The sequence below is a fragment of the Onychostoma macrolepis genome, chromosome 13 (assembly GCF_012432095.1).
Source record: "Onychostoma macrolepis isolate SWU-2019 chromosome 13, ASM1243209v1, whole genome shotgun sequence".
Taxonomy (NCBI): domain Eukaryota; kingdom Metazoa; phylum Chordata; class Actinopteri; order Cypriniformes; family Cyprinidae; genus Onychostoma; species Onychostoma macrolepis.
The window spans coordinates 17,782,617-17,807,267 of NC_081167.1; the positions used below are offsets into that span (position 1 = coordinate 17,782,617).

At 37.4% G+C, this 24,651-nt stretch overlaps 1 protein-coding gene across 7 annotated transcripts in view; it reads right to left on the minus strand.

Annotated features, from left to right (window-relative positions):
• The window catches only part of kcnq5a (potassium voltage-gated channel, KQT-like subfamily, member 5a), a 119,144-nt gene extending 96,572 nt beyond the window's left edge, over positions 1-22,572 (minus strand). For 3 of the 7 annotated variants that reach the window (XM_058795365.1, XM_058795364.1, XM_058795360.1), the window contains exon 1: positions 20,562-22,541. In XM_058795365.1, the coding sequence (XP_058651348.1) occupies positions 20,562-20,896 (335 nt within the window). In that variant the 5' untranslated portion in view covers positions 20,897-22,541. Of the gene's footprint in view, positions 1-20,561 lie in introns of all 7 variants that reach the window. The other 4 variants (XM_058795361.1, XM_058795362.1, XM_058795367.1 and 1 more) reach the window with 4 other exon arrangements.
• Between the last annotated feature and the right edge of the window lie 2,079 nt (positions 22,573-24,651).

Here is a 24,651-nt window from a genome sequence, read left to right on the forward strand (position 1 = left end):
TACATACTGTAAAACATGCCACAATTGTTGCAAAACAATACAAAATGCTATTTTGATCTTTGCTCTCTGAATGAAGAAAAAAAAAACCTTAATATGAACATTACGTTCCAGGTGAGAACACACAAAAAAAATTGCGAAAACATTCTAGAATCTCTTTGAATGGGCAGACACCTCTGTGCCCGTGGCCGCTCTCTTGATAGATGTGATGGGATCAGTTTCCATGGACACACCCAGTGATGTGTGCTCTAGTCAGCAGATGTGATGTGAGCCTAAGTGCTGCATATCAGATACAGCTACTGTATTACATGACTTAAAGCCTGTCTGATTATGTTATCAGAAGGTATGATGAAGGATCCCGGTTGATGCGTGTTGTTTTCTCTGCGCAGAACGGGGGAAGGAGGCAAAGCATGAATTGATTGTGATACAAACGGAAAAATGTGTTTCTAGTCAAAGTCATTTCATTACATCAAGTAAGCGTGAGGGTGCTGGCACGTATTCATGGCGATAGGGAACTGCTTTATTACTCATCTATAGACTTTAATATCCTGTTTCCAAGACAACCATGACAGTGAAGATGTTCGTGGCTTCGTTCAAGGACAAAAACGTGGCATGTATATGAGTGTGGCCAAAGGGCACTATGATTCTCATCCTTGAAAAATAACACTGGCAGTCACCTCTGGCCTTGAATTGAATGCTCGAATGCAGAGCAATTACAACATAGCAAGTCTAACTAGGCCCAAAAGGAAAGTGTCCTTTAGCAAACCAAAAACGCAAAAACGTGCGAACACTTTTGTTGAGCAAACAGATGATCCAGGCTCAAAACCTTTGGGAAATGCTGTTTGAGATGGGCTGATTGGGATGCTTAAACAAAAGATTTGAAGGCTGGTAGACCAACCTGATCTCACAGAAAGTGGCCATTTTGACTATACTGAAAAAATCAAGGGCCAGATTTACTTACAGCTTGCGCCAGCACAATCTGTCTTTTGACATTAAAATATTACTGTCAGGATTTACAACAGACGTGCAGTGAAGAATTAGCTCTGAAAAGGTGTGGAGAGTTATTTTTGTGCCTGACCTTATTGAATATGCATTTGTAGGATTTTCCTTTTCAGACACAAAATTTATGGGAGGAGAGTATTAAAATGCTTAGCATTGCTTAGCAACGGCAAACACCACGAGAGCACAAGCTCCGGTGCACTTTGAAAGAAGAGAAAGCGGTAAAGCTCGCGTTTCCATGCGTTTTTAGATGCGAATTGTGAACGCTCCATGTTTTTAAATTGTATGTATTCTGCCACATATTGATGTCTCACGGCTAAGACCCAGGTATCCATTCACCCTAGAACCGTCCCTGCCTAGAATCTGTATATCTAACATCACAGACATTCAAAAAGACGAACTAAGAACTTGACCTCTCAACATAGTTATTATAGTGTTAGGGGCGGGGCCATGCTCGGTGGCTCCATTGCGTCATCGAGCCACTGTTTTAGCCCCGCCCAATAAATCCTGAACACAGAATTGGTGAAAAACTGTTTAACAATTTAACTCCACAATTCAGTACTACATAGTTAAGAGTCTTTCTAATGTGTTTCAGCGATAAATATCTAACATTTGTGATGTGTTTAGAAACAATTCTCAGAATTCTCTTTACACGGACTTTAAATACTATAATACTAACTACAATAACAAAATGATAACAGAAAATAAACTGAAAACAAATACATTAATATTTAGAAACTATAATGATCCAGGAGAGAGGAGATTCTATTAATTAGGGGCAACGTCATACTGGAAACAAATGGCGTGGCCTTTCATTGCTAAGGGCCATTATGATTTGTTAATGAGGGTTTCCATACACTGAGCTGTGTATTGAATCACAGCAAGAAAAATGCCCTAATGTGTCGAGACATTTGATGTTTTTTGTTCGTCTAGAACGTGACAATATATTCTGCACAGAGATGCACATAAAACTGGACTGGATGAAGCATATAACTCCAGAATTGTAGCATTCGAGCCTGTGGCTCTGATTCAGTCTTCTGACTGTTTGAAAGGCACAGCTAATAGTGACAAGACATAGTGCAGAGGGCTGCTTTCAACGGGAAGGTTTTGATCTCATTCTGTAATTGAATTTCAATTAGAGAGAGGATTAGAAGACAGCTGCGCTAAAGGCAATGTGGCGCTTTCTGTTTACTTTATACTATTAGCTTGTGCCCTTTTCTTAATTATGAAAATAAAAGAAGTGATTTATAATGGAAAGAGAGAATGAGAACATGACATAGTTTTTCTCTGGCTGCCAGAGAGAAGGGGATAAAAGCATTGCAGCTTTATGGCCTGGCCACCGCACACAAAATCCTGCAATTACTTCAAGACGGGAAAAAAATCCTTCTGAGTTCATTTTCTTTAATGCTGTCAAACATACATTTGTCATTGTTTGAGTCCAACAAAACAGAGAATGATAAAACATTTTATGAAGACAAAATCACCACATAAAAGAGGCAACAAATATGTGGACTACAATATAATATGGCAACTAGCGAGAGCCTGAAACTGTATTAAAATGCTGTAAATATCTGTTTTATACATTTGTATCTTCAACTGACTAACCAACCTGATCTCAAGAGAAAACGTTTTGTGCAAATTTTGTATGAATTCGGTCGATTTTCAGTTTTACCAAACCATCAGTTAGGCCTAAGCAGATCATTCAAAAACATGAATAAATTTGTGCAAATTCATACAAAGTAGCCACCAGTTTGCCAAAACATTTGTGTGTCGGGTTAACTGGTTTATATAGTACTTCGAAAATGGCTTGTATTATTTTACCAAGAAGTATCACTTAAAGTAGCACACGCAACTCCACAAAAACGCCTGTTTTTATGCCTTTCAGATGTGTTGGTCTGAAAACAAGATTGTCAGTGACACTTCAGGAAATGCTTTAATAGGACAGACCACAAACTGTAAAACATGTTAGAATTGTTGCAAAACAAAACAAAATGCTATTTCTGGGCTCTCTACAATAAAGTAATGAGAAAAAGCAGACGAGATAATAAAATTCTTTAAGACAAACATTACATTCTTGGTAAGAATTAGGGCTGCACGATAAATCGCATGCAACTGTGATGCGCATCTTATCAGTAAAGCAGGTTCTGTGATTAGTAGTAAAGCTCCATCACGTGCTTTCAGATGGAGCGACACTTAATACACAGATGACAATGCGCATGACAATCGCATGTGATTTATCGTGCAGCCCTAGTAAGAATACACACATACACACACAGAACATTTGAATTCATTAAATATTCAAAACATTTAAGCTCTCCAAAGCCATTTTGAAAAAAAAAAAAAGAAAGTTAAACAGCTCAGGGTTCACAAATTCTCTAATGACATGACTAATTGTGAAAGCTTGTTAGCTGATGGAGTCTAAATGGGGGTGTGTTCATAAGAAGGTTTAACAGGCTTGTATCTCCAATCCAGATGGCAGAGTAATATATGCTGGCTAGAAAACACCACATATGGACCAGAAACACCCACAAACATGAAAAAGACAAAAAGATAGCGGGAACAGACTGGGGGGGAAAAAGATGAGAGAAAAGCCACTGGGTATCTGTGATCTTTTATCAGATGTTAAGCTACTGATCCAATTCACAGGTGAACACTCAATTGGTTAAGGTTTAAACAAGGTAAAAACAGTTTGAACCTGTGTGAGGCGTTTAACTTCTGGATAAATTCATCAAGTGACTATGTCCTTTGACAATCTGCAGTCTAATTCTTAAGGAGCTGATCGTGTATCAAAGTAATCAGAAAGTGTGACATACTGTATGACTAACACTCTAATTGAACCCTGTGGATCATTTACAAGGTCTTAAAACAAGATACAAGACCCTTTGGAGGGTATATTATATTTTCTCGACACTGCTAACTTCTAACATCTTCCCTTGTGGTACATCTCATATTGCATTTCATTAAAAAGTGAACGAACACACTGTTGATGTACTGTAAGCTTTGAACTTTCCATGATCCTACATGATACATCTGCTGTGAAGAGGGCTTCTACATCATAGCTCTGTTTTAATGGAAACTGTTAAAACACTCTGCTAAAAAACTTTATTCTCCAAGAATAGTGTTCAATATCAAGCAACTAAATAAAAAAAATAAGCTAGGCGCTTAAATCGAAGTTATTCCCAAGAAAGTCTACAACATCCACAAATTTTTAAAAAGATTTTTATGTAAATTCAATCTACAATTTATGCACGTTTACAAACTGAAATGAGTGCTATCATAAAAGGACAAATTCAAAATGTAGCACAGATGCCACAAATATAATGGGGGATTTAAAGGTGTGGTCACCCTAGACTCTGTGTTCACTTCCATTCATACATATGCATGTGAACGAGGGAGAATGGAACTGAAAGTATATGCATATGCAAAATTTCATCTGTGTTCTGTTTAAGTTTATTTTAGGAGGTCTAAAAGGTAAAACATCGACTATAATATCATGTTGTTGGGAGGAAATCTTGTACTGTATGATGAGGTTTTAGGTCTGTTACCAGTACCTGGTTCGGTTCTGACTGCTCGTTTCTCAGGTCCGTACAAGGCATCAAAGAAACTGAGCGAGACTGATTTTGTGATACACACACCTGAACGAAAAAAAAAGTTTCGAACGTGTCATATTAATATGCTGAAGTTATATTGTTCTTGAAAAACATCGGAGGAAGTTTCGAAAGAAAAAGAAAGGTCTGTTGTTGTTTCTGCTGAGGTTTTAGCTGCCGCTGTTACTGCTGTGCCTGACTCTACTGCAGTGAATAGTGAGGTGTTGCTGCCATCCCTGGGTGAGTGTGATACTGATGATGGTGTTACATTTCGTAATGATTTTGTCAACGTGTGGAAGACTTTCGAATTCGGAAATTTTTAAATATTTGCCAGAAAATCTTGGTAATTCGTCTGAATCACAGAAACAGGATGTTATGAGATTAATTCAAGAATTTCCCATGCTATTCTTTGATGTGCTGATGCAAACGCATGTATTACAACATGATATCCAAGTGACATGTGATTCTGCTATTAAGCAACACGCTTACCGAGTGAATAGTATTAAACGCTTTGTGATGAAGGGTGAGGTTGATTATTTGCTGAAGAATAACCTAGCTGAACCTAGTTATAGTCCATGGAGTTCTCCTTGCATGCTCGTCCCAAAGCCTGACGGTACATATCGGTTTTGCACAGATTACCGAAAAGTAAATTCTGTGACTGTACCTGATAGCTATCCTCTTCCTAGGATGGGGGACTGTATCGATAACCTAGGTTCTGCTAAGTTTGTGATGAAATTCGATTTGCTGAAAGGGTATTTGCAAGTGCCATTGACCACTCGTGCAGTGGACATTTCAGCTTTTGTTACTCCAGATAATTTCCTACAGTACAGGGTAATGGCGTTTGGGTTACGAAATGCCCCAGCAACTTTCCAACGCCTTGTAAATATTGTATTGTCAGGAGTACAAAATTGTAATGTGTACCTGGATGACCTAGTGATCTATTCTTCTACTTGGTCTGAGCATTTGACTGATCTTTGGACAGTTTTTGAAAGGTTAGCTAATGCTTCACTGACAATTAATTTGGCTAAATGTGAATTTGGTAAAGCGACGATCACCTATTTGGGTAAAGAAGTAGGTCAAGGTCAGGTCTGTCCTGTTAGTGCCAAAGTATCCGCTATTGTTGACTTTCCGATTCCAACGACCAGATGAGAGCTACGTCGGTTTTTAGGAATGGCTGGCTAACAAAGAAATTTCTGCCGAAACTTCTCTACTGTAGTATATCCTTTGACCAGCTTGTTAAGTCCAGCAAATGCTTTTATTTAGACTGATGCATGTCAACATGCTTCTGATAGCGTAAAGCTGTTGCTGACTAGTGTGCCTATTCTCGCAGCCCCTGATTTCACACGTTCGTTTAAATTGGAAGTGGATGCTAGTGCTGTAGGTATGGGGCTGTTCTCATTCAAGAAGATGATGTTGGTTTTGAGCACCGAGTTTGCTACTTTTCTTGAAAATTCAATCGACATCAACAAAATTATTCTACCATTGAGAAGGAAGCTTTAGGTCTGATTTTGGCATTACAGTTTTTTGACGTTCATGTGGGTTCATCCTTTTTGCCTGTTATAGTGTACACCGACCACAATCCCCTGGTGTTTTTGTCCAGAATGTACAATCACAATCAACGTCTTATGCGTTGGTCGTTGATTGTACAGAATTATAACTTAATCATAAAGCATAAAAAAGGCTCAGAAAACATTGTTGCCGACACTTTATCGAGAGCTTAAAAGTTGCTTTGTGTTTCGTCTTAAGGGGGTGGGTGTTACGTATACTGTGCTACGTTAAGTTCGTTTCTGCATATGTTATTGCATATGTGTATTTTTGTGTGTACTCTGTCTTTTTTCAGGTGTGAAATCTGATTGGAGGATCTACCTGTCAGTCGGCTGACGTACGACACTGATGTATGGGATCGCGCCGCCAAACGCTGTTCATCATGTTCAATTTAACAGCTGTTCTAACTTCAATGTCGGGAAGTCTGGGCTGGGAGAGGGCTCTCTTGCAAGAGACCAGTCTGAGAGACTGATTGATGTTAAGTCCTGGTTTGTTGTTTTGCAGTGCTATCAGTTCTCTTTGTTTTGTTCTTGTAGTTTTGTGCGTTTGATACATGTGTGATATCAAATGTTTGCAATACGGTTCCTGTGACTAGTCTGTGAATTCGATACATGTGTAATACCAAACGCTGCTCCTGTGAAACTTCTCCTTCATCACGAACGCTGTGTGTATTGGTTGGAGGGGTTGTGAGACAGGTAAGCAGGTCGCGACCTACATTTCCATCACGTAGTTTTACTGTATAGACGCACTAGGCTTAGGAGATGGTGCTTATATGTATGTTTTGCTTTGCTAGCGAGTATAGTTTAGTAATGGCATCCTTTACGCTGAAGATATTCTTTTCTGCATCTTTTGTTGGTAGTTAGTTTATTTTGGGTTAATATTTAGTTAGTTGGGTTTTGATTTGTTGAGTTTTTTTATTTAAGCACCTCTCTCTCGCTCCTTCCTCTCCACCAGAGTGTTTGTTGATTTAGCCTACTAGTTGAGTTGTAAATATTGTAAATAATGTTCATTATTGGATTGCTTTATTTCACTTTATTGCATTTAAAGAAAAGTAAACATCGTGATTAATAAGCGGTTTGTTGTCTTTTCCTTTTACCACCTTAATACACGCACATGTTAATTATTTTTGTCGCGTCCAATGATATTCCTAGACAAAAATAACACATAATTAACAAGGGACGTAAGACTCCATATTTCAACATTTTAATTTTTTCAGAAATTAATGTTATGCTTTATAAAACTATCTGCCATGCTTAATTCATAATTGGGAAAGTAAAAATAAAAAATATTTTCTTATATTTTATTTCTTAATCTAACTTTTTTGGTGCTAAAATTTTTGTGGAGCTGTCAATATTACAACTAAAAGAATCCAACAAGAGCAGCATTAAACATTGATTCATGAGGCCTGAAAAAAGCCTGTAATCGTTCACACTTATAGAGATGTGCTAATTTTAAAGAGACGTTTTTAACATCTGTAAGCTCACCTTCAGGTCATGTGCACCTTGTAAGTCAATCATACTTCCAAATGGTGGTTCTTCATTGAAAACTGGTAATCTTATGTTCACCGAGGCTGCATTTATTTGATCAGAAATGCAATAAAAACAGTAATAGTGTGAAATATTATTACAATTTAAAATTGTTTCCAGTTTCAAATGTAATTTATTCCAGTGATGGCAAATTAAGCTAAATTTTCAGCAGCCATTACTCCAGTCTTCAGTGTCACATGATCCTTCAGAAATCATTATAATATGCTGATTTGGTGCTCAGGAAACATGTCTTATTAATATTAATGTTGAAGTTTTTCCGTTTTTCTTTTCTTTTTTTTAAAAATAGAAATATTTTGTAATATTATAAATACATTTACTGTCACCTTTAAACAGTTTAGCATTGCGAGACATCTCCTCTATTGCCCTCCATTCAAACAGAACAGCTTTAGTTACTTCTCTTGAAGGCTCCTATGGGGAAAGGGCTCTGACGTTACTCTGTCAATGGGTCAAAACACAGCCATGTGATTCAACTTTCACTTATACTGTCAAAAAAGAAAAACAACATGACAGTTATGAAAACACTGATACATAAAGTTTTAATTGCTCACTATTCATAATCAACATTTTAGCTAGACATCATGAGACCATTGCTCTATCGCAGAATGGTCAGAGAGCCAGTGGTTTACCCATTTGGTTTACAAATGCCAATGACAACTAGGCTAAAAAACTACAGCGAGAGAGTGTGTATAAGCATAAAGCATGTATAAAAGGTGCTTATAGCTGGAGCATCCAGTAACGGTGCAAGTCGCAACTCAATCAATCACACAAATATAAATATAAGGGTACAAACATTTTGTGATGATGTGGCAATACTTAAAACCCATCAGACCTGCACACATACGCTCACAAATATTACAGTAACATATCATAAACAACGAAGAGTTTGTTTGCACTATTGGAGGAGCCTAATCATACAAACCTGAGAGGTTGCGCTGGATGTGGCAGGTGCCTAATAACACCGGACCATCGTGCCGCTTCAGAAAGTGGCCAGCAACTAAACAGCCAATCTACTGTTTATTCTACAGAGACTTATAGACCGGCCCGCAAAACATACCCTCCCTCTGTTGGCTCTAAATTTCCAGCTTCACAGCTTATTGAAGAGCCCTACAGAGCTGTAAAAATAATCATTCAAATAAAACTCACATCTTGTGAAGTTAAGTGTCATAACAAGTGCGGCAAACAGCACAAGAATCCTTTGCCCAGAGAACTTCTTTTTTTCAGAGCAAATACAGTGCTAGGGCTTTGCCTTTGATCCCAGCAAATGTTTTGAAAGTCTACAGTAACACTGTTCTGTGTACTGATGCAACAGGCATTAATGTGCTTTAGTAGAATTTTGTTAAGGTAATGCCTCTCTTATGTCAGTAAAGGTTCAGAGGCTTCTAAAGGCTCTAGAGTTGTATTGTAGAGAGATAACATGCTAAGAAATCAGAGGTTCACAAAAAAACAGCCACCATGTGAATCCTTCCATCTGCCATCCCAATTAACACCACAGTGCTTCTAGCACAGGTGGTCTGCCACCCCATGCAAACATAATGGCACAGAAACAAAATTATTTATCAAAACAGTTAGTAATTTATGTTTACACACACTGGCTTATGAGTAATAGATGTCAGATGAACTAATAGATATCAGATTAACAAAATAACTCTATATAAAGTATAAAACACATATACGCATACCAACAGATATTTCCCAATCAAGACAAATATGGATTTTAGTTAAAGACAATTATTAAAATTATTTTCTTGTTAGGGTGCACTGTATCATTGTATTTCTGTATAGTCTTTTTATTTTTAATTTTTTAATAGATTTCAATTTTTTTATTTGTTTTTATTGTTATCATTTATTTTGTATGTACCTTTTACAATACATTTTTAATAAATTTATCTAAATCAATTTGAATTGGGTATAATGTACTAAATAAACTTGTCTTGCATGGCCTAAATGTAATCATGTTAGATGACAGCAAAGGCGATCTGAATGTAAAAATAGGGTAAATAAGCATATCCAATAATAATAAAAATAAAATATCTCTGATCTTGGACAATAACCAGTAGGGTACCACTATACTATACAAGATGAAAAGTACTCTTTTACCCCAGTCAATTTGACATCAGAGTTCAGTAAGTTTGGTTGATGTGAAAGCATTTTTTGAACTCTGGTGAGCACCGGTTCAACATTACAAAAGCAAAAAACAACACCACATTCAATTCCGTGCTTAAGACATATCTTTGGATAGCAACTTCTTCAGTGGATTAAGCTGAACCTAACATTTGGCATGGTGAGAATGCACAGCATCCCACTCAATCACAGAGTGCCTTGGGACACAGAGTGCTGTGACGTGTGGCCAAAGATGCCTTTGCTGGAGAGTGTCTTCTGGTTTCCTGTTTTCCTACGTGGGTAGAGTCAGGAAGGATGGCAGCATGTGCTGTGTCTGCTCAGTGCCAGTTACGCATCCTCTCACCTGGCTTTGGCTTTTATATGATTTTAGGTACCTGCTTTAATGGATTTACGTTTCCTCTGTCCCTTTAAATGTGCTTTCTTCTGCTTTTCTAAGTCTCTTTTCCACATACCTAAGTAAACAGTATTCTGTCTGAGAACAAGATGAATGTCAGATATCATCAAGGAAATAAGGAAGAGGAAGGAGGAGCAACTCATTTTCCCTGAGGAGGTTAGGTAAATTTGAGTCTCACAGATGTACTGATTTTAATCCCGTCTGAATCAAGCACATCAGTGTTCTTCCTCCAACAACCTAAAATTACAGAGTAAATTACCTGCTGTTTTTCAGCATCCACAGAGAAATCTAATCTCTTCAGGACAGAAACATCTGTGATTGTGGTGTATCATTTTTCACGCTGCTGCTCATTTGACCGTTTTTTCAAATATCCTAACTAAAGTTATATTTACGATTGTGCTGTCTGGTGCTTCATTATGGATTAAGACCCTTTTGTCAGCTTTCTGGGTAAAATAACAATTGATGGTCGCTGAACTGCTGGCGTGTTATCCAATCTAAAAAGACAATTTGGTCTGAGAATATACATAACATCATAATTCTATCAAGTCTTCAAGACACTCATGTGAAATAGTTTTTTTTTTACATTATGTCCTGTTTTGATGTAGATTTTTCATGAAATACGTCTTTTGAAACAAATAAGAATGATTCTGAATTCAATGTTGTTTTGAATGGACTTAAATTTTGGCTGCTCTTTCTAATATCCATATACTAGGGCTGTCAGTTTAATGCAACACAAATAATATATTAAATCATTTATTTTAATAAAAATGCATTTTATGTAAAGTGTTAATAAAAATGTATAATAAAATGTCAACCAATTCATCACGCATGTCAGCTTCTGTAGCGCCCACATCTAGACAAAAAACACTTGTATCCAACGTAAGTATGTAAACTTACAAAGATCCCAATCCTGTCTGACATTGCAGATATTTTGTTAATAATTGTAACTCAAACATCGAATCTCATCCAAATACTGTTAAAGACCCCTTCAATTTGGCTTTGTTGCTTTGCATTTCTTTCAAGTCAACAGTCGAAAGTTTTGACTATTTTCAAAAAGTTGAAATTGTGTTTTCCTCATGGAAACTCACTGCCTTGCACCGGGAACTGGAATCAGGCCTGGGGTCATGACTGTGTCCTTAACTGAAAGCTTGCTCTGTGGACTGGGTGGTCTGTCAATCAGACTGGGAACCACAAATAAGGATTTGAGTGCATGGCGAGCTCCTTGCAGAACCTAATGCTGTCCCAACACAAACAGCAGGAGGAATGTGAAGTTCCTGTGGTACAATGAGAGTACCCAGGTCCAGCAAGATGCAGAAAACAGATACAGAGTGCCTCAAACTGCAGGGATTATGAGTAAATAAAAGTTACATATATAAATATCTCATAAAAAATAATTAAAGAAATATTCCAATAAACGCATTACGATGCTCAGTTTTCCAGTTCACGTGAAACTGCCAAGAACAATAATTCTATTTCACAATCCACCCCAGAGCCAAACAAACATAAATTATTTCAACAAATCCAAATCTCCAAAACGCAATTTTGTCTGTCTCCAAAACAATGTGGCTGGAAAAGTGCAAAAGAACTAAGAGCCAAGACTAAAAGCATCACTGAGCGGACTGGAGTTTAACTAGCATCTACTGACTCTCTGGTCTACATATGCACAGTAGCATACTGTACTCTTCTGACATTTAACAACTTTTGCCCTTTGGGGCCAACAAACAACTCTCACGCATATGTGCACATGTGAGGACGCTGTTGTCACTACAACAAACAGCTGTCAGGTTTTGTCAACGCTGCTAATTCCCACGCATGGGATGAAGCTCTTTTGGAGAAAGCGGCTACTCAAACTTCATTTATCAGGTATCATGTCAGGCTTTCTTTGACCACACAATGGAAAAGGCTCTTCTCTAGACTGAACCTTGGAAGAAAAAAAAGCAATCTAGTTTAAAAGCCTTGACTTTTGTATGTTTGAATTTAATGTAAGAATGAAGAACCTTTCAGATCTTCTATAAGGGTTATATAGCAAACAGAGAGCATTGTGTTTACATTATTTTCTGCTTTGATGTTGATCTAATGCATCTTTTGGAAAAAAAAAAAAGAATGTTTCCTTTTGTTTATCCAAACAATTATTAATTTAGGCTCTATATAGTAACTTTATACTAGGACTGTCAATCCACTGCATAAAAAAATATTATTAAATTAATTTATTATTTTCATTTTAATTGTAAATGAGACATGGGCTTGGGTTGTCAAGACAGACGTGCCTTCCAGGTGCAATAGCAACAGGCTCATTTTCTGACAGAACACAGAAACATATTTTACTCGTTGGTGAACCACGTGCACAATGGCTACAGTGAAATTTGCACAAACAGAAAATGTATGTTTGTGTCAATACAGTTGCTGTACGGTTTGTGCTGCTGTTATTTAGTACATTTACTGGGAGCTGTAATGTTGGTTATATCTCTGACCACACTCCAGAAAAGAGGCTGTAAGGGAGTAACAGAGTTTTGCTGGAGAGGTCACATCTTATCGAATAAGGAATTTGGTCGTTCCAACCTTCCACGTTTTCAGAAGACGAATACGAGTTGGTTTTGTTTGGCCTGTGGCGTATGAGATTATCAGCTTGAGGAATGCCTGGTGTTCTTCAGAGCTGAGAGCAGCAGTAAGAGAGCTGTTAGCATGTTAGTGTGGGAGTTCTAGCATGGACACTCCACTCATAGGGCCTAAAAATTAAATTAAACTCAAACTCTCCAAAAAGCTGACAATATATGCACAACTTGTTCATTTCAGTATCTGCTCCTCTTTTTAACATTCAAAGTTTGTAGTCAGTAAAGATATTTATAAAGTTACAAAAGGTTTTATTTAAAATAAATGCTGTTCTTTTAAACTTTCTATTCAAAGATTCCTGAAAAAATCTTAAGCAGCACAACTGTTTTCAACAATAATATGTTACTTTAGCATCAATTCAGCATATTAGAATGATTTCTCATGGATCATGTGATACTGAAGAGTAGAGTAATGGCTGCTGAAAATTCAGCTTTGCCATCACAGGAATATTTTTGTATTATTAATATTATTATTTAAACTGCAATAATTTTCACAACATTACTGTTTTTACTGTATTTTTGATTATATAATTGCCACCTTGGAGGCATAAAAAACTTCTATCAAAAACTTTAAATACAAAATAATCTTACTGACTTGGGGTGGGGGGTGTTCGGGGGACTGGAAAACTCTGTCCTTCCAAATGTATTAAGTATCAATTATTTCATAAATATAACTCAAACCATATTTTAAAGCAGAATATGCAATTAATCTCAGTAACTTGTTCTGACTGATAAAAAGCTCTGCACATTGACTCCTGGAAGTTGCCTATAGCAGTCAGACAGTCTGATTAGATATTAGATTGCCTTTGAATTTTTGATGTCAAATGCTGCATGGAGGAAAATTACATTTTTGACTGTTATATGCTTCAAAAGGTAAGCAAGCGATGGGCGTACTGTGTGAGCGCTCCAACTGATGTAATCCAAAATCCAAAACCTGCAATCTGGGTGAACATTTAAAGAAATACACACCAATTTACCTGTCCATATAAATCAGATTGTATAATAAGCTCTAGGAACCAGAAATAAAAATATACACTCCAGAAAACCAAACAAATAGCTAACCAGTAACCAGTTTCTCCAGAGCCTTGAGATGATTTTAATGAGGAAGACCTGTAGTTCTACATTAGGCTCCTGCAGTCATATTTATTTAGTGAAGTACTCCTCAATTTTAGCCTTCAGGCTCAAAACAGCATGCTTTTTATTTCACACAGTAATAAAGTCTCTGGGCTCTAGCTTGGACATTGGTTGCCATGGAAAAATGACCACCTACCCTCTCAAAACTATTTAACAATAGTGAGCAGGACAAGTATCCCAACACCGACTGAGCTAAAAGAGAACTAAATAAGGAGTACGTAATCTTCCAGCTCTCCAATGCCGCTTTATTGACAAGGTCGAATTGTCAATTAAAGGGAAATAGTGTAAACAGTAGGACTTAACACAATCTCCTTCCAAATTGGAGTAGGCAGTCATCGGGGTTCTGAGGGGATTACGGTACATGGTGACCTTCTCTGTCATTGAACTAAACCAAGTAAGGAACTACTAAAGAACAAGCCTGAGAGCGACTGCCAACTGCCATGACATTTAGGGTAAAAAGTCCTCCAAGGTTTTAGTTTACTCTAATGAACCATTTGGTTGAACACACCACTGCCCTAAACCCTATCTAATTATTTTATAAATGTATTTCTTTTGACTTTCATTTACAATATAGTGGCGAGAGAGACAGGAAAGTGTATTGGATTGGGGATAGTATCGGGACATGACACAGTTCCAAAACATCTCTGATCCTTCAGAACGACGCCATCTAATTCAGATTCAGCTGCCTCATATTATCCAAAAGCACACCGAATGGATCACCCATGAGAACAAGACGCAGCTTTAATGAGTTATTTCGCATGTGTCTGATGACATATGGAAAAATTAGCATAGTTAAATGTATTTCATTAGCCACTAACACATGTGCAAAGACGCCACTATTGCATCCCTTCAAAGGAGGTACGTGCCAAATTGCCACAACAAAAGCAGAATCCTTCAACTACAATTAAAGAGGATTTGTGCATGATGCTGAGATGGCTTTTTAATTCCTCCCAGCTTGCTACAGCGACAGCAAGAAGAGATTTTGACATTTGATTCAACAGAGTTAAATAAACAAACTCCAGTCAGCTAAATATTATATTGTTCTTTATCAGCAGGTAAAACAAATCAAAAGCAATCATGGCCCATTAACACTTAATGTACTAAAGGCATAACATGTACATGAATATTGAGATTCCCATTCATGCAGGAGAAACAGTGACCACAGGTCATTTTTATCATCTTTAAGATGGATGGTTGTGTGTTAATGGTCCTGGGTAACCGACCAAATAGAGCAAAAAGTGTGTAAACACATTTTTTTTTTCTATTGAGGCTAAATCTCCTTAATCCTTGTCTAATGATGGTTTGCAGACATCTGAGGAGATGCAAAAGCAGAGAGAAGACAGACCCCATAAATGAATACTTCTCTGCTAAATACTACCATTTGAATGTTTTGAGATGGTATTATATATTATAAAATAACCATTTGCTATGTAACTTATTCCTGTGATGCCAAAGCTGAATTTTCAGCAGGCATTACTCCAGTCTTTAAGAGTCACATGGCCCTTCAGAAACCATTCTAATATGCTGATTTGGTGATCAAGAAACATTTTTTTTATTATTATAATCAATGTTGAAAACATTATTTATTATTATTATTATTATTATATATTACTGACCTAAAACCTTTGAATGGTATGTTTTTGAGTATGTTAAATGAGTAGTATGTCCAAATATAGCCAAAAAACACCTGGTTGAGCTATATTCAAAAATATATATTTTTTAAATAAATAATATATATATATATAATAAAGCTGAGGTGGGGGACCTTTCAATTTTAAGTGTTATAGGAACCAAGAAAGTTTTTCCTTAAATTGTACTTAACATCTGAGTCAATTATTTTCACAGTTGTTGTTAGTGCATCATAGATCAAAGAACAGGTCAAACGTCAAAGACAGCATGACAGATGTAATATGTCCAAGAATGCAGTCCAACTATATATCTGCATACCTAAATAACCAAGATGACAAGTTCAGCAAATACTGTACACTTAAAGTACGTCAATTCAGACGCAGATAGAGATAACTTTATGGTCATGTGCGTGGGAAGTAAACCGGAGAAATTATTCAGAAAACCCTAAGGAAAATGCTGACTAAATGTTATAATTCATAAGCTGTTGTAATCAGTTGAAACCAGACAGAGAGCTTTCAAATCAGAATCCAGGGCACACCTGTCCATACCCAAATGCTGCGTTATCAGGGGAACCCCTTCATGCTGACAGGCAAGATCAAAGAGAAAGAACAGTGAGCAATGGAAAGACCCCCATGCATTTCCCGGGAAGGCAATTACTCTTTAGCCCAGTTTGCCTGGGCACTGCTGGGCAGGGAAGCCCCTCTGGGTTATGCCCGGCCATAAAGACTACTTATGTTGCAGGGTTTGCTATTAAGAGAAGACGGCTGTCTCCATCAGTCAGTCCCCCTGTCAGCAAGGGCAACTAATATAAGACCACTTTTTGATGTTTTACTATTCACCACTCAGTTAAAATTTTGAAATCAGCAGAACGTAATCACAAAGTCCTTGTGTTGACTGTAGCGAATGAGGCTTTCTATTGATTTGTCCTCTATATCATGAGAAACAATTACAGCGACAAAGTAGTTCTGCTGCCTTGAGAAACAGTTACTGGCTAATGGTCTCCCTGTTAATAAACTTAATGCCAACATTACTTTTATTGAAAGTTTCGATCAGCAGTGGCTGTCCTATAGGAAGGCCTAATCAGAATACGCAGCCTTTTTTCACACTTTCAGCGCTGATTTCAGAAGCGTTAAATGAAGTTCCAAAAGTAGGTTCAGGAGGAGCTCAATCCAAAAACTGAACCAACCCCAAACCTTTGAACTGTAGTGAACTCTATTCTGTGTGGGTTTTGTTAACACATTTCAGAAATAGTGTTTTTCTACTACTTCAGTTTCAGTGAAAATTTAAGCAGAAGAAAACTCCTTTCTTTCAAAGGACAGAAGGTTTTAATGATAGATTAGTTCATCGACAGTGATGACACATAGTAGGACAGAAATGTCCAAATGCTTGGATCCATGTTCCACGCTGCTTTTCTCTCAGCACAGCTGGCAACTCAACATGCTCATATAGTGCCCCGTCTGAGGACTGCAGCTCTTCCTTGAGGTCTGTCTTGTGTCAGGCGCCCCTGACATGATCAAACAGTGTCCTTTTCAAAAGCCTTTCCCCCTATTATTCATAGTCCCACTGGAACACAGGCATGACACCCTGTTTATTGCCTCCTCTTTGCACTTTTTCAAGATCTGTAACCTGTTTGTGTTTGTCTAAAACCTTTTTCCATTAAGCGAGAGCCAACTCTGTTTCCATATATCTTCCAACCGTGGGTAATAGCAGCTTGCGTCTTCGATTACAATAACGGTGGGAGTGAAAGTCACTTGGCCGGCCTTGGTGGCCAGTGCATCAATAGTCTTCCCCATCAAACAAGTGTGTTAATCCTAAATGAAATCACAGTCTATAAAGCTCAAGAATAACATCACCTTCCTTTGTTTCTTTGTCTCTCACAAATCCAGGTTTTAAAGAGTGATACAAAGTGTGAAAAGCTTGGCCAATCAAATTACAGGACCTGAACTAACTGTTGCATAACACAAATGATAGTACTCTAAGAAAACTTGTTTATGCAATCAGATGTGCTGGGAAATTGGTATTTAATGTCAGTAGTACTGATTCAGTAAATTTACACTACTTTGCAAATATGAAACTAAAGACTGACATCTCCTAATTCCCCTTCCGAATTCCAGTGTAAGGAAAACGATTAAATCTTAAGTAGAAAAATGTCTAATGTTAGCTGGCTGACTCTTGTATCACATTCAGCCTGTCTACTCGGGTCAGTGGCAAACTAGAGCACCTTCCTGAGTGCTCAGAGAACAAGAGACCCTTTATTGCTCTCTGAGTTACATAGGAGGCAGGAGACCATTACAGGTGGGAACTTTGAAATATTTTGTTACGATTTCAAAGCCATCGGTCAACGTGTGGTATAAATCACCCTCAATAAATCAATCTGAGCCATCTAAGTACACCATGCAGTTTTGTACAACAACCATTAAATGGAACGCAGTTAGGAAATGTGAATGGGGAACTCAATGAACTTCTACCTCAAACCAGATGAATTCTCAGTCACACAAAGAGGGCTTGAATCTGACTATGGCATGACGGATACAGATGATTATGTCAGCGTTCACCTACTGTGCAATTTCCCTTTTTCAGTCTTAAAGAATGCATGTGATTTCTGAGGGGATAAGGGAAACTAAATGTGGCTTTAATAATGTAAGTGTTCATGATGGCAGCATAACGTTTTCATGTTGGTGAAACCAGTGTTAATGCATATACGGAAAGGATACAGGGAGTAGAAAAATCCCCTCATATTATCTGAGTGTCAAATATGATGATCAGAGAGGGTTATGTTTAGAATTATCCCAGGCGATACAATTTTTTTTGTTGATATTGATACGGCAGTGTGGCACGGAAGCTTTAACCTTGATGAAATGCGCTCAGCTGTGGTTTTGCTATCTGCTCATTACAAAGAAAAATTAGCTTGCTTTGATGCTCTGTAAAAAAAACAAGAAAAAAACATTTGCTGGGTGAGCAGACAACTGTGAGTAATTGATATGGCCGCTGAAAATACTTTCCATTTAAAGAACCTGTTGAACAGAAAGTCATCTTAACAAAAAGCTGGTGCGTTATAGTCTCACACATGGTACAGTATAGCACTACGTTGGACGCTAGACATATTGTACATAGGTTGGGGTGTCTTGCTGAAAAACTCGTAGAATTGTAAAAAGTAGAATTGTATCATTTGATTATCCAACACACAGAAAACATGGCAACATCATTTCAGACCTTCCAGTATCTAATCAATTCATAAAAGTAATTGAAACAACTGAAAATCACATTAGTAATTAAAACGCCCTATAGGTCGCATTAGACAAATATAAATATAGGTTGCATTACACATAATAGTAAAAGATTCACACTCAGTAAATTTCAATAATGTTATTTCTGTGTTTTTAATAATTTGTTTATAGCTTGCTAATTTAATTCAATGGCACATTTTTTGGAATTTTTAAATATTTCTTATAGCAATAAATTATCAAGCAACAGAAAGTATGACATTAAATGAACTCTTTCATCACATATAAGCTATTTCATATTTCAACGATATCAAGCTCGAGCTCTAAATGGCATCTTCATAATTAATGATGAAATTAATCAGGCATTTGTTCATATGGTGACGGGTCCTATCTGACCCTCAAGCATACTGGCACAAGAGACAAATGTGCTAATAATGTTAATAATGTGCTGTATTTAGTAGACTCTGTTTATTGCAAAGTATATGACGGAAACAGCAGAAGCAGCATATGGTTTGCTCAGGGCACAGATTGTGGTTGTGATTGATTGTTCATTGACTTCAAACAGTCCCCCACATCTTCTTTCACACAGCCTTTTAAAACCAATAGTCTCATAAGATTAAGATTTTCTTTATTAACTTCTTTCTCATGACGAAAACTCTCACCGTATTTAACACAGTGTTTCTTCCTTGTATGCGTGCACACACAATCCGAGTTTGACTTATGCACTTATGCAAATTCCATAATTTACATAATTATATGAATCAGTGGCTACAAATGCTTAATAAATATGTTCTAAAGCTTGTCAAAAACTAATTACTGATAACAACCAAATAGCAACTCGTGTAAAAGCCACTACCTTCCTCTGTTGATTTTTTCCCCCTACTGATAGCATATTCGAGCATGAGCCCTGTCCAAGTGTGCTGATTCTGTGATGTTTCTGACTAGTGTGGGACAATGCGTCGTTGCAGATGTAACAACTTAACCTCCCTGACCTCAGCTGTCTTCTCAGCACAAATAAAACAACAACATCCTGTCTTGCAGCACAGAGCAGCGCTCCAGTCTCACCATCCGACAGCTCGGCTTCCTCCTTGCACAAACGCTTCTAACAATATGTCAACAGATGCAACCAATCTGAACATAGAAACTATGTCAGAGTACATGCATTTCCCTTTAAACTGGGGTCATATAAAGAGCATCTTTCAAGGAGCTTACAGAAAATATCTGAAAAGCCATTATCATAAATTTCCCAGTAACAGTAATGGCAAATACACACCATAACGCAAACCCTCTGAGATCTTATTGGTGAGTTTAAAAGACAAACTGCGGAGTCTATCAAAGGCCACTGCTAGATAGTAAGTCAATAATCAAACACCTTAACTAGAGCCATTTCTTAAAACCCAGAATTATTTATTTATTTATTTATTTATTGTTATACTGAATATGGCATCAAACATGAGTTGAAGAAGAAGAAGAAAAAGATTGTAAATTCTGCATCAACATTTTGATCATAAGCAGTAGGCTAAATTTAATAACTGGCATATGAACCATGATATGAAAACACTGTACAGCAGATTGCAATTTTCTACATCCCTATATTCCTGTCATAAAACATTTAGACATACAAATGCTAATTATTTCGAACACAATTCCTCGAAAGAAAAGGAGACCTTTAAAGCAAAGTGCATAAATGTCACTTTAAGTAACAGGTGAACTCCAGTTGTGAGCATACATGATGTAGCCTAATCAATAAAAAGGGAAAGAACATTTTTACTTACACAAAAGCATGGTAAACGAATGCCCAGGCTCGCGGTCTCTCCAGGACATTGTAGAGGTAGTTCTGGAGCTTCCTGTAGCGCGCGTTTCTCCGGCCGCTCTGCGCGCTGTAGGTGAGCGGTTTCCCCAGCAAGCTCAGCCGGGCGCCCTGCTTTCTCCTCTGGTTCTCCGAGCCTCCTGCACCTGTTGTGCCCGGCGCCGACAGCAGGCTGTCGACTGTCTTGGTCGCGCTGTTCATCGTCCCACGACCAGATTCAACATCTTTCATGCCATAGTGCTGCGAGGTCTTCATCCAGAGACCAGTGCCGCCCTCATCGCCGCTGTGGTTGCGGGGCATCGCATCACCAGCGCGGGCTGGAAACGCGCGTCTGGCACCAGCGGTGCGCACATATAAAGAGACTGTACGCGAGCTTCACAGTTCCCTGTGTAAAAACACTGGGTGCTTTATTGTTCTTCTTCTCTTTTTATCTTTTCGTTAAGGTTATATATAACAGGATCACCTACTGACAAGTGTAGGTATACAGCTCATTGGCAGATAAGCTATGAAAGATTTGGTAAAGTTATGAACCTTCAGATGACTCAAGCGATCTGCTCCCGCCGCCGTGAGACTGGAGTTTTGAAGGAGCGTCACCATCTCAGTGGAGGAGATTTGGCGAGGGGAGGGCATCACCCGCGCGCGCTCTCGATTTCTCTCCCTCTCTCTGGGCTACTGTAAACCATTGGCTACTGTATTTTAGTTCAGATGTCCTGACGAGATCTAATGTAGGATTTAAACACCAACAATACAAGCAAATTATGAGTTTTATGAAGCGTGCGTTTCAGGGCGCAAATTAGGCTACTTTCAATTAAGCAGGTAATTTTTAAGACAGTTTCTGTCAGTAGTGCTATACATTACATTTTGTAGGCTACAGGCTAATTTTCGAACCGCAATCTGTCGAGGTCAATCTAAAATACCTAAATACAAAATTTATCATGATATAGGCTACTTGCGATAAATACTGTAAAAGCAAGTACTGTTGCTATGGTTACCACCTCAGGCTAATTCTACTTGAGTTCTCACGCTCATTTAGTGCACTAATCTAAATTTTCTTTTTATTAAAATCGGGGTGTTAACTACAACGTTTTTGGGGTTTGGGGGTCAATTGAGATTGATTGAGAAACCGAAATTATATTTTGTCGCTTAAATCACCCAAGTTAGAATAGCCTACTTGTCACACTTGCGATATATAACTTTTTTCTTTTTTTTTTGGCCAAAGTCCCTTTAGGGGTATTCTATAGGCTAGTCTTTGTTTTGGCTTATGACTTCCGTTTCTTGGTGTTATCTAACTTTTGTGGTTCCTGAAATGTTTAAAAAGCGGTTAAAACATATACGCTATGTATGCTGTTGGGGTGAGGGTTCAAGCTTAATTAAATAGTCTATTTATTTTGATTAAGAGGTTAAAACAACCGCATAATTCGCTGGCTCGCGTTTTTATTTAGTTTCGAGTTTAATTGTATTACCCCAAAACTGTTTATTGATGACCCTTCTTTAAAATGTCATTTTATAATTCATACTTAATATTTAAGCGCGACTGATTCCCAAGTGCTTTGGCATGGCCATCCGCTGCCTCTTCATGCCCATTTATGTCGAGCTGAGAGAGAACTGCGCGTTCATTCTCTGCTGAGCGGCTCGGATTAACGACAGCACATTTATGTGAAAAACGTATGTTTCTGAAGACACCGCTGACATTCTCCTCCAAAAATATAGTGAAACAAAGCTATTTAAGCCTGGGGATCCCTGTCATCATTGATAGAAACATTTAACTAACACCGCTGTGCCCACATCATCTTGAATCGACTTACAAAAGTGTCTAAATTACAACTAATAATAGGTAGTTCTCTACTCACTGTGGTGGCAGAACAGATTCTCCTCAAAATACTCTTTATAGAAACACCAAACAGATAAACTTAAGCGCATAACTGAGTCTTTCTGGGTTTCAAAACAGGGCTCAACTGAAAACGCTTCAGTCTGATCCGGTAATAACGGAGCCCGCGGATCTAGCGGAGCCGCTGCCAGACAAATCACGTGATCCGAAAAGAAATAAAATGCAAACGCCGATAAGCGGCAGAGACAGTTTAATGATGTGTTATGATGTGAACGTTATTTAATTATATTCTACATATTTAACTGTTTAGATTAGTCTAGCTAGCCTTCGTAAGAATGTTTCTAATTGACTCTAAACACTGTAAAAAATAAATCCGCAAAATAACAGAAAAAATATACTGCAGCTCATTACACACAACATTATCCATTAATTTTACGGTCATTTCTGTTTACTCTAAAACACAATGCAATGAAGTGTAAAATTCAAAGTACTGGTAAAACACCTGTAAAAAAATAAAAAATAAATACAGAAAAATTAATTCAAATTTTCTTTCTATTTATTTTTTTAGTGTGTACATTTCGTTTTCAGTTGCCTTGTTAGGCTATGCGTTGTTTCTCACTCTTTTTTATTAAAGAAGGCTAATTCAAATACTTTGGCATTAACAATAACAATTATTTGTCATGCCAATAAAGTACATTAAATACACTGCACAGATCAAGGCACAAAGTCAAAGCATAATAGCCCATATGTCAGACTGTAAGACTGAAATTCTGAATAATATACAAGAGAAATGCAAAAGCATTACATAAAGAGACTGTCAATAAAATAGTGTGTGTGCGTGTGCGCGCGCGTTTTCGTGACAAATGAGGACATACATTTGTATAATGACAAGGCTATGAAATAGGTATTACAAGGAGAAGGTGACTTTCAGGACATTACCCCATGTCCCCACTTTTCAAGACGCTTATAAATCACACAGAATGGAGTGTATTGAAAATCTGAAATAGCACAAAGTTTCCTGTAAGGGGTAGGGTTAGGTGTAGGGTTGGTGTAGGGCAATAGCACATACAGTTTGTATAAAAACCATTACACCTATGGGATGTCCCCACTTTTCACAAAAACAAACGTGTGTGTGTGTGTGTGTGTGTGTGTCTGTGTGTGTGTGTTTGTGTGTGGAAGAAAGTAAGATGCCAAACGCAGCTGTTCAGCGCTTCACTGATTGTCTCTGTTATTCAGGGAAATCTTCCAGAATAACATTATCATTGGAACCTTACATTGAAGTGTTACAATCTAACACGGTCACTATAATTTGCTTCCATGTGAGCAAATCTCTTTCTACATGATCACAATATCTAAATGAATAATCATATAAATAAATCAGCAAATATGGTTACAGCATTATTCTTCAGGTCATATCAGGCTTGGACATACATAATAGGCCATGTATCAGCATCTTGTTTCATACTTTTTAGAAACTGGTTCACACGCATGAGAAATTAGACAATGATTTTTAAAAAGTCTTTAAGTTTAAATTTTGTGCTTAATGTGCCAATAGCACGGATACAAAATCGGTACTATTTCTCACACTAACAACAGAGTTAAAGTATATTAATTATGCCATATGAGCTTTTCTTGTTGTGCAAAAGCTGTTTAAGCTTTCATTAACAAAACTGCCAAAAGTGTAACAGAAAGGCATAAGCTAAATGAAGAAGAACACCATTGTGTTTACAATACAAATACTATAATTTTTATTGAGTTTATTTAGTTATCCTGGCAGTGCAAACTTGGGCTCAATGTAATTTAGAATTACAAGTTATTATATGACAAAGAAATGTACAACAAGCAAAGCTCAAATTTACAACTGTATTTGGATGGTAAAAATGTCTACATATGAACTTAAAGCATAAACTCTTATGGACAGGACATTGTTATCCTAATGTAATCATTTTGCTATTGAGGGTAAGCTTTCTGGTACTGTTTTTGTCATTCAGACATTATTATTATGACCATAAAAATGTATTTCTATATATTTTTTTTTATTATAATTGTGTGGATAGGTCTCCAAAAAAGGAATCATTCACAGCTAACAACACACTCTAGTGGTGTGAGTCTGTTAATACAGACTTGAATATATCCTATTCATTTAAAAAGCATTGACAGAAGTGTGAAATATAGTTAAAAACCATAACAGCTTAAAAAATAGCCTAAATAAAATAAAAATCACTGA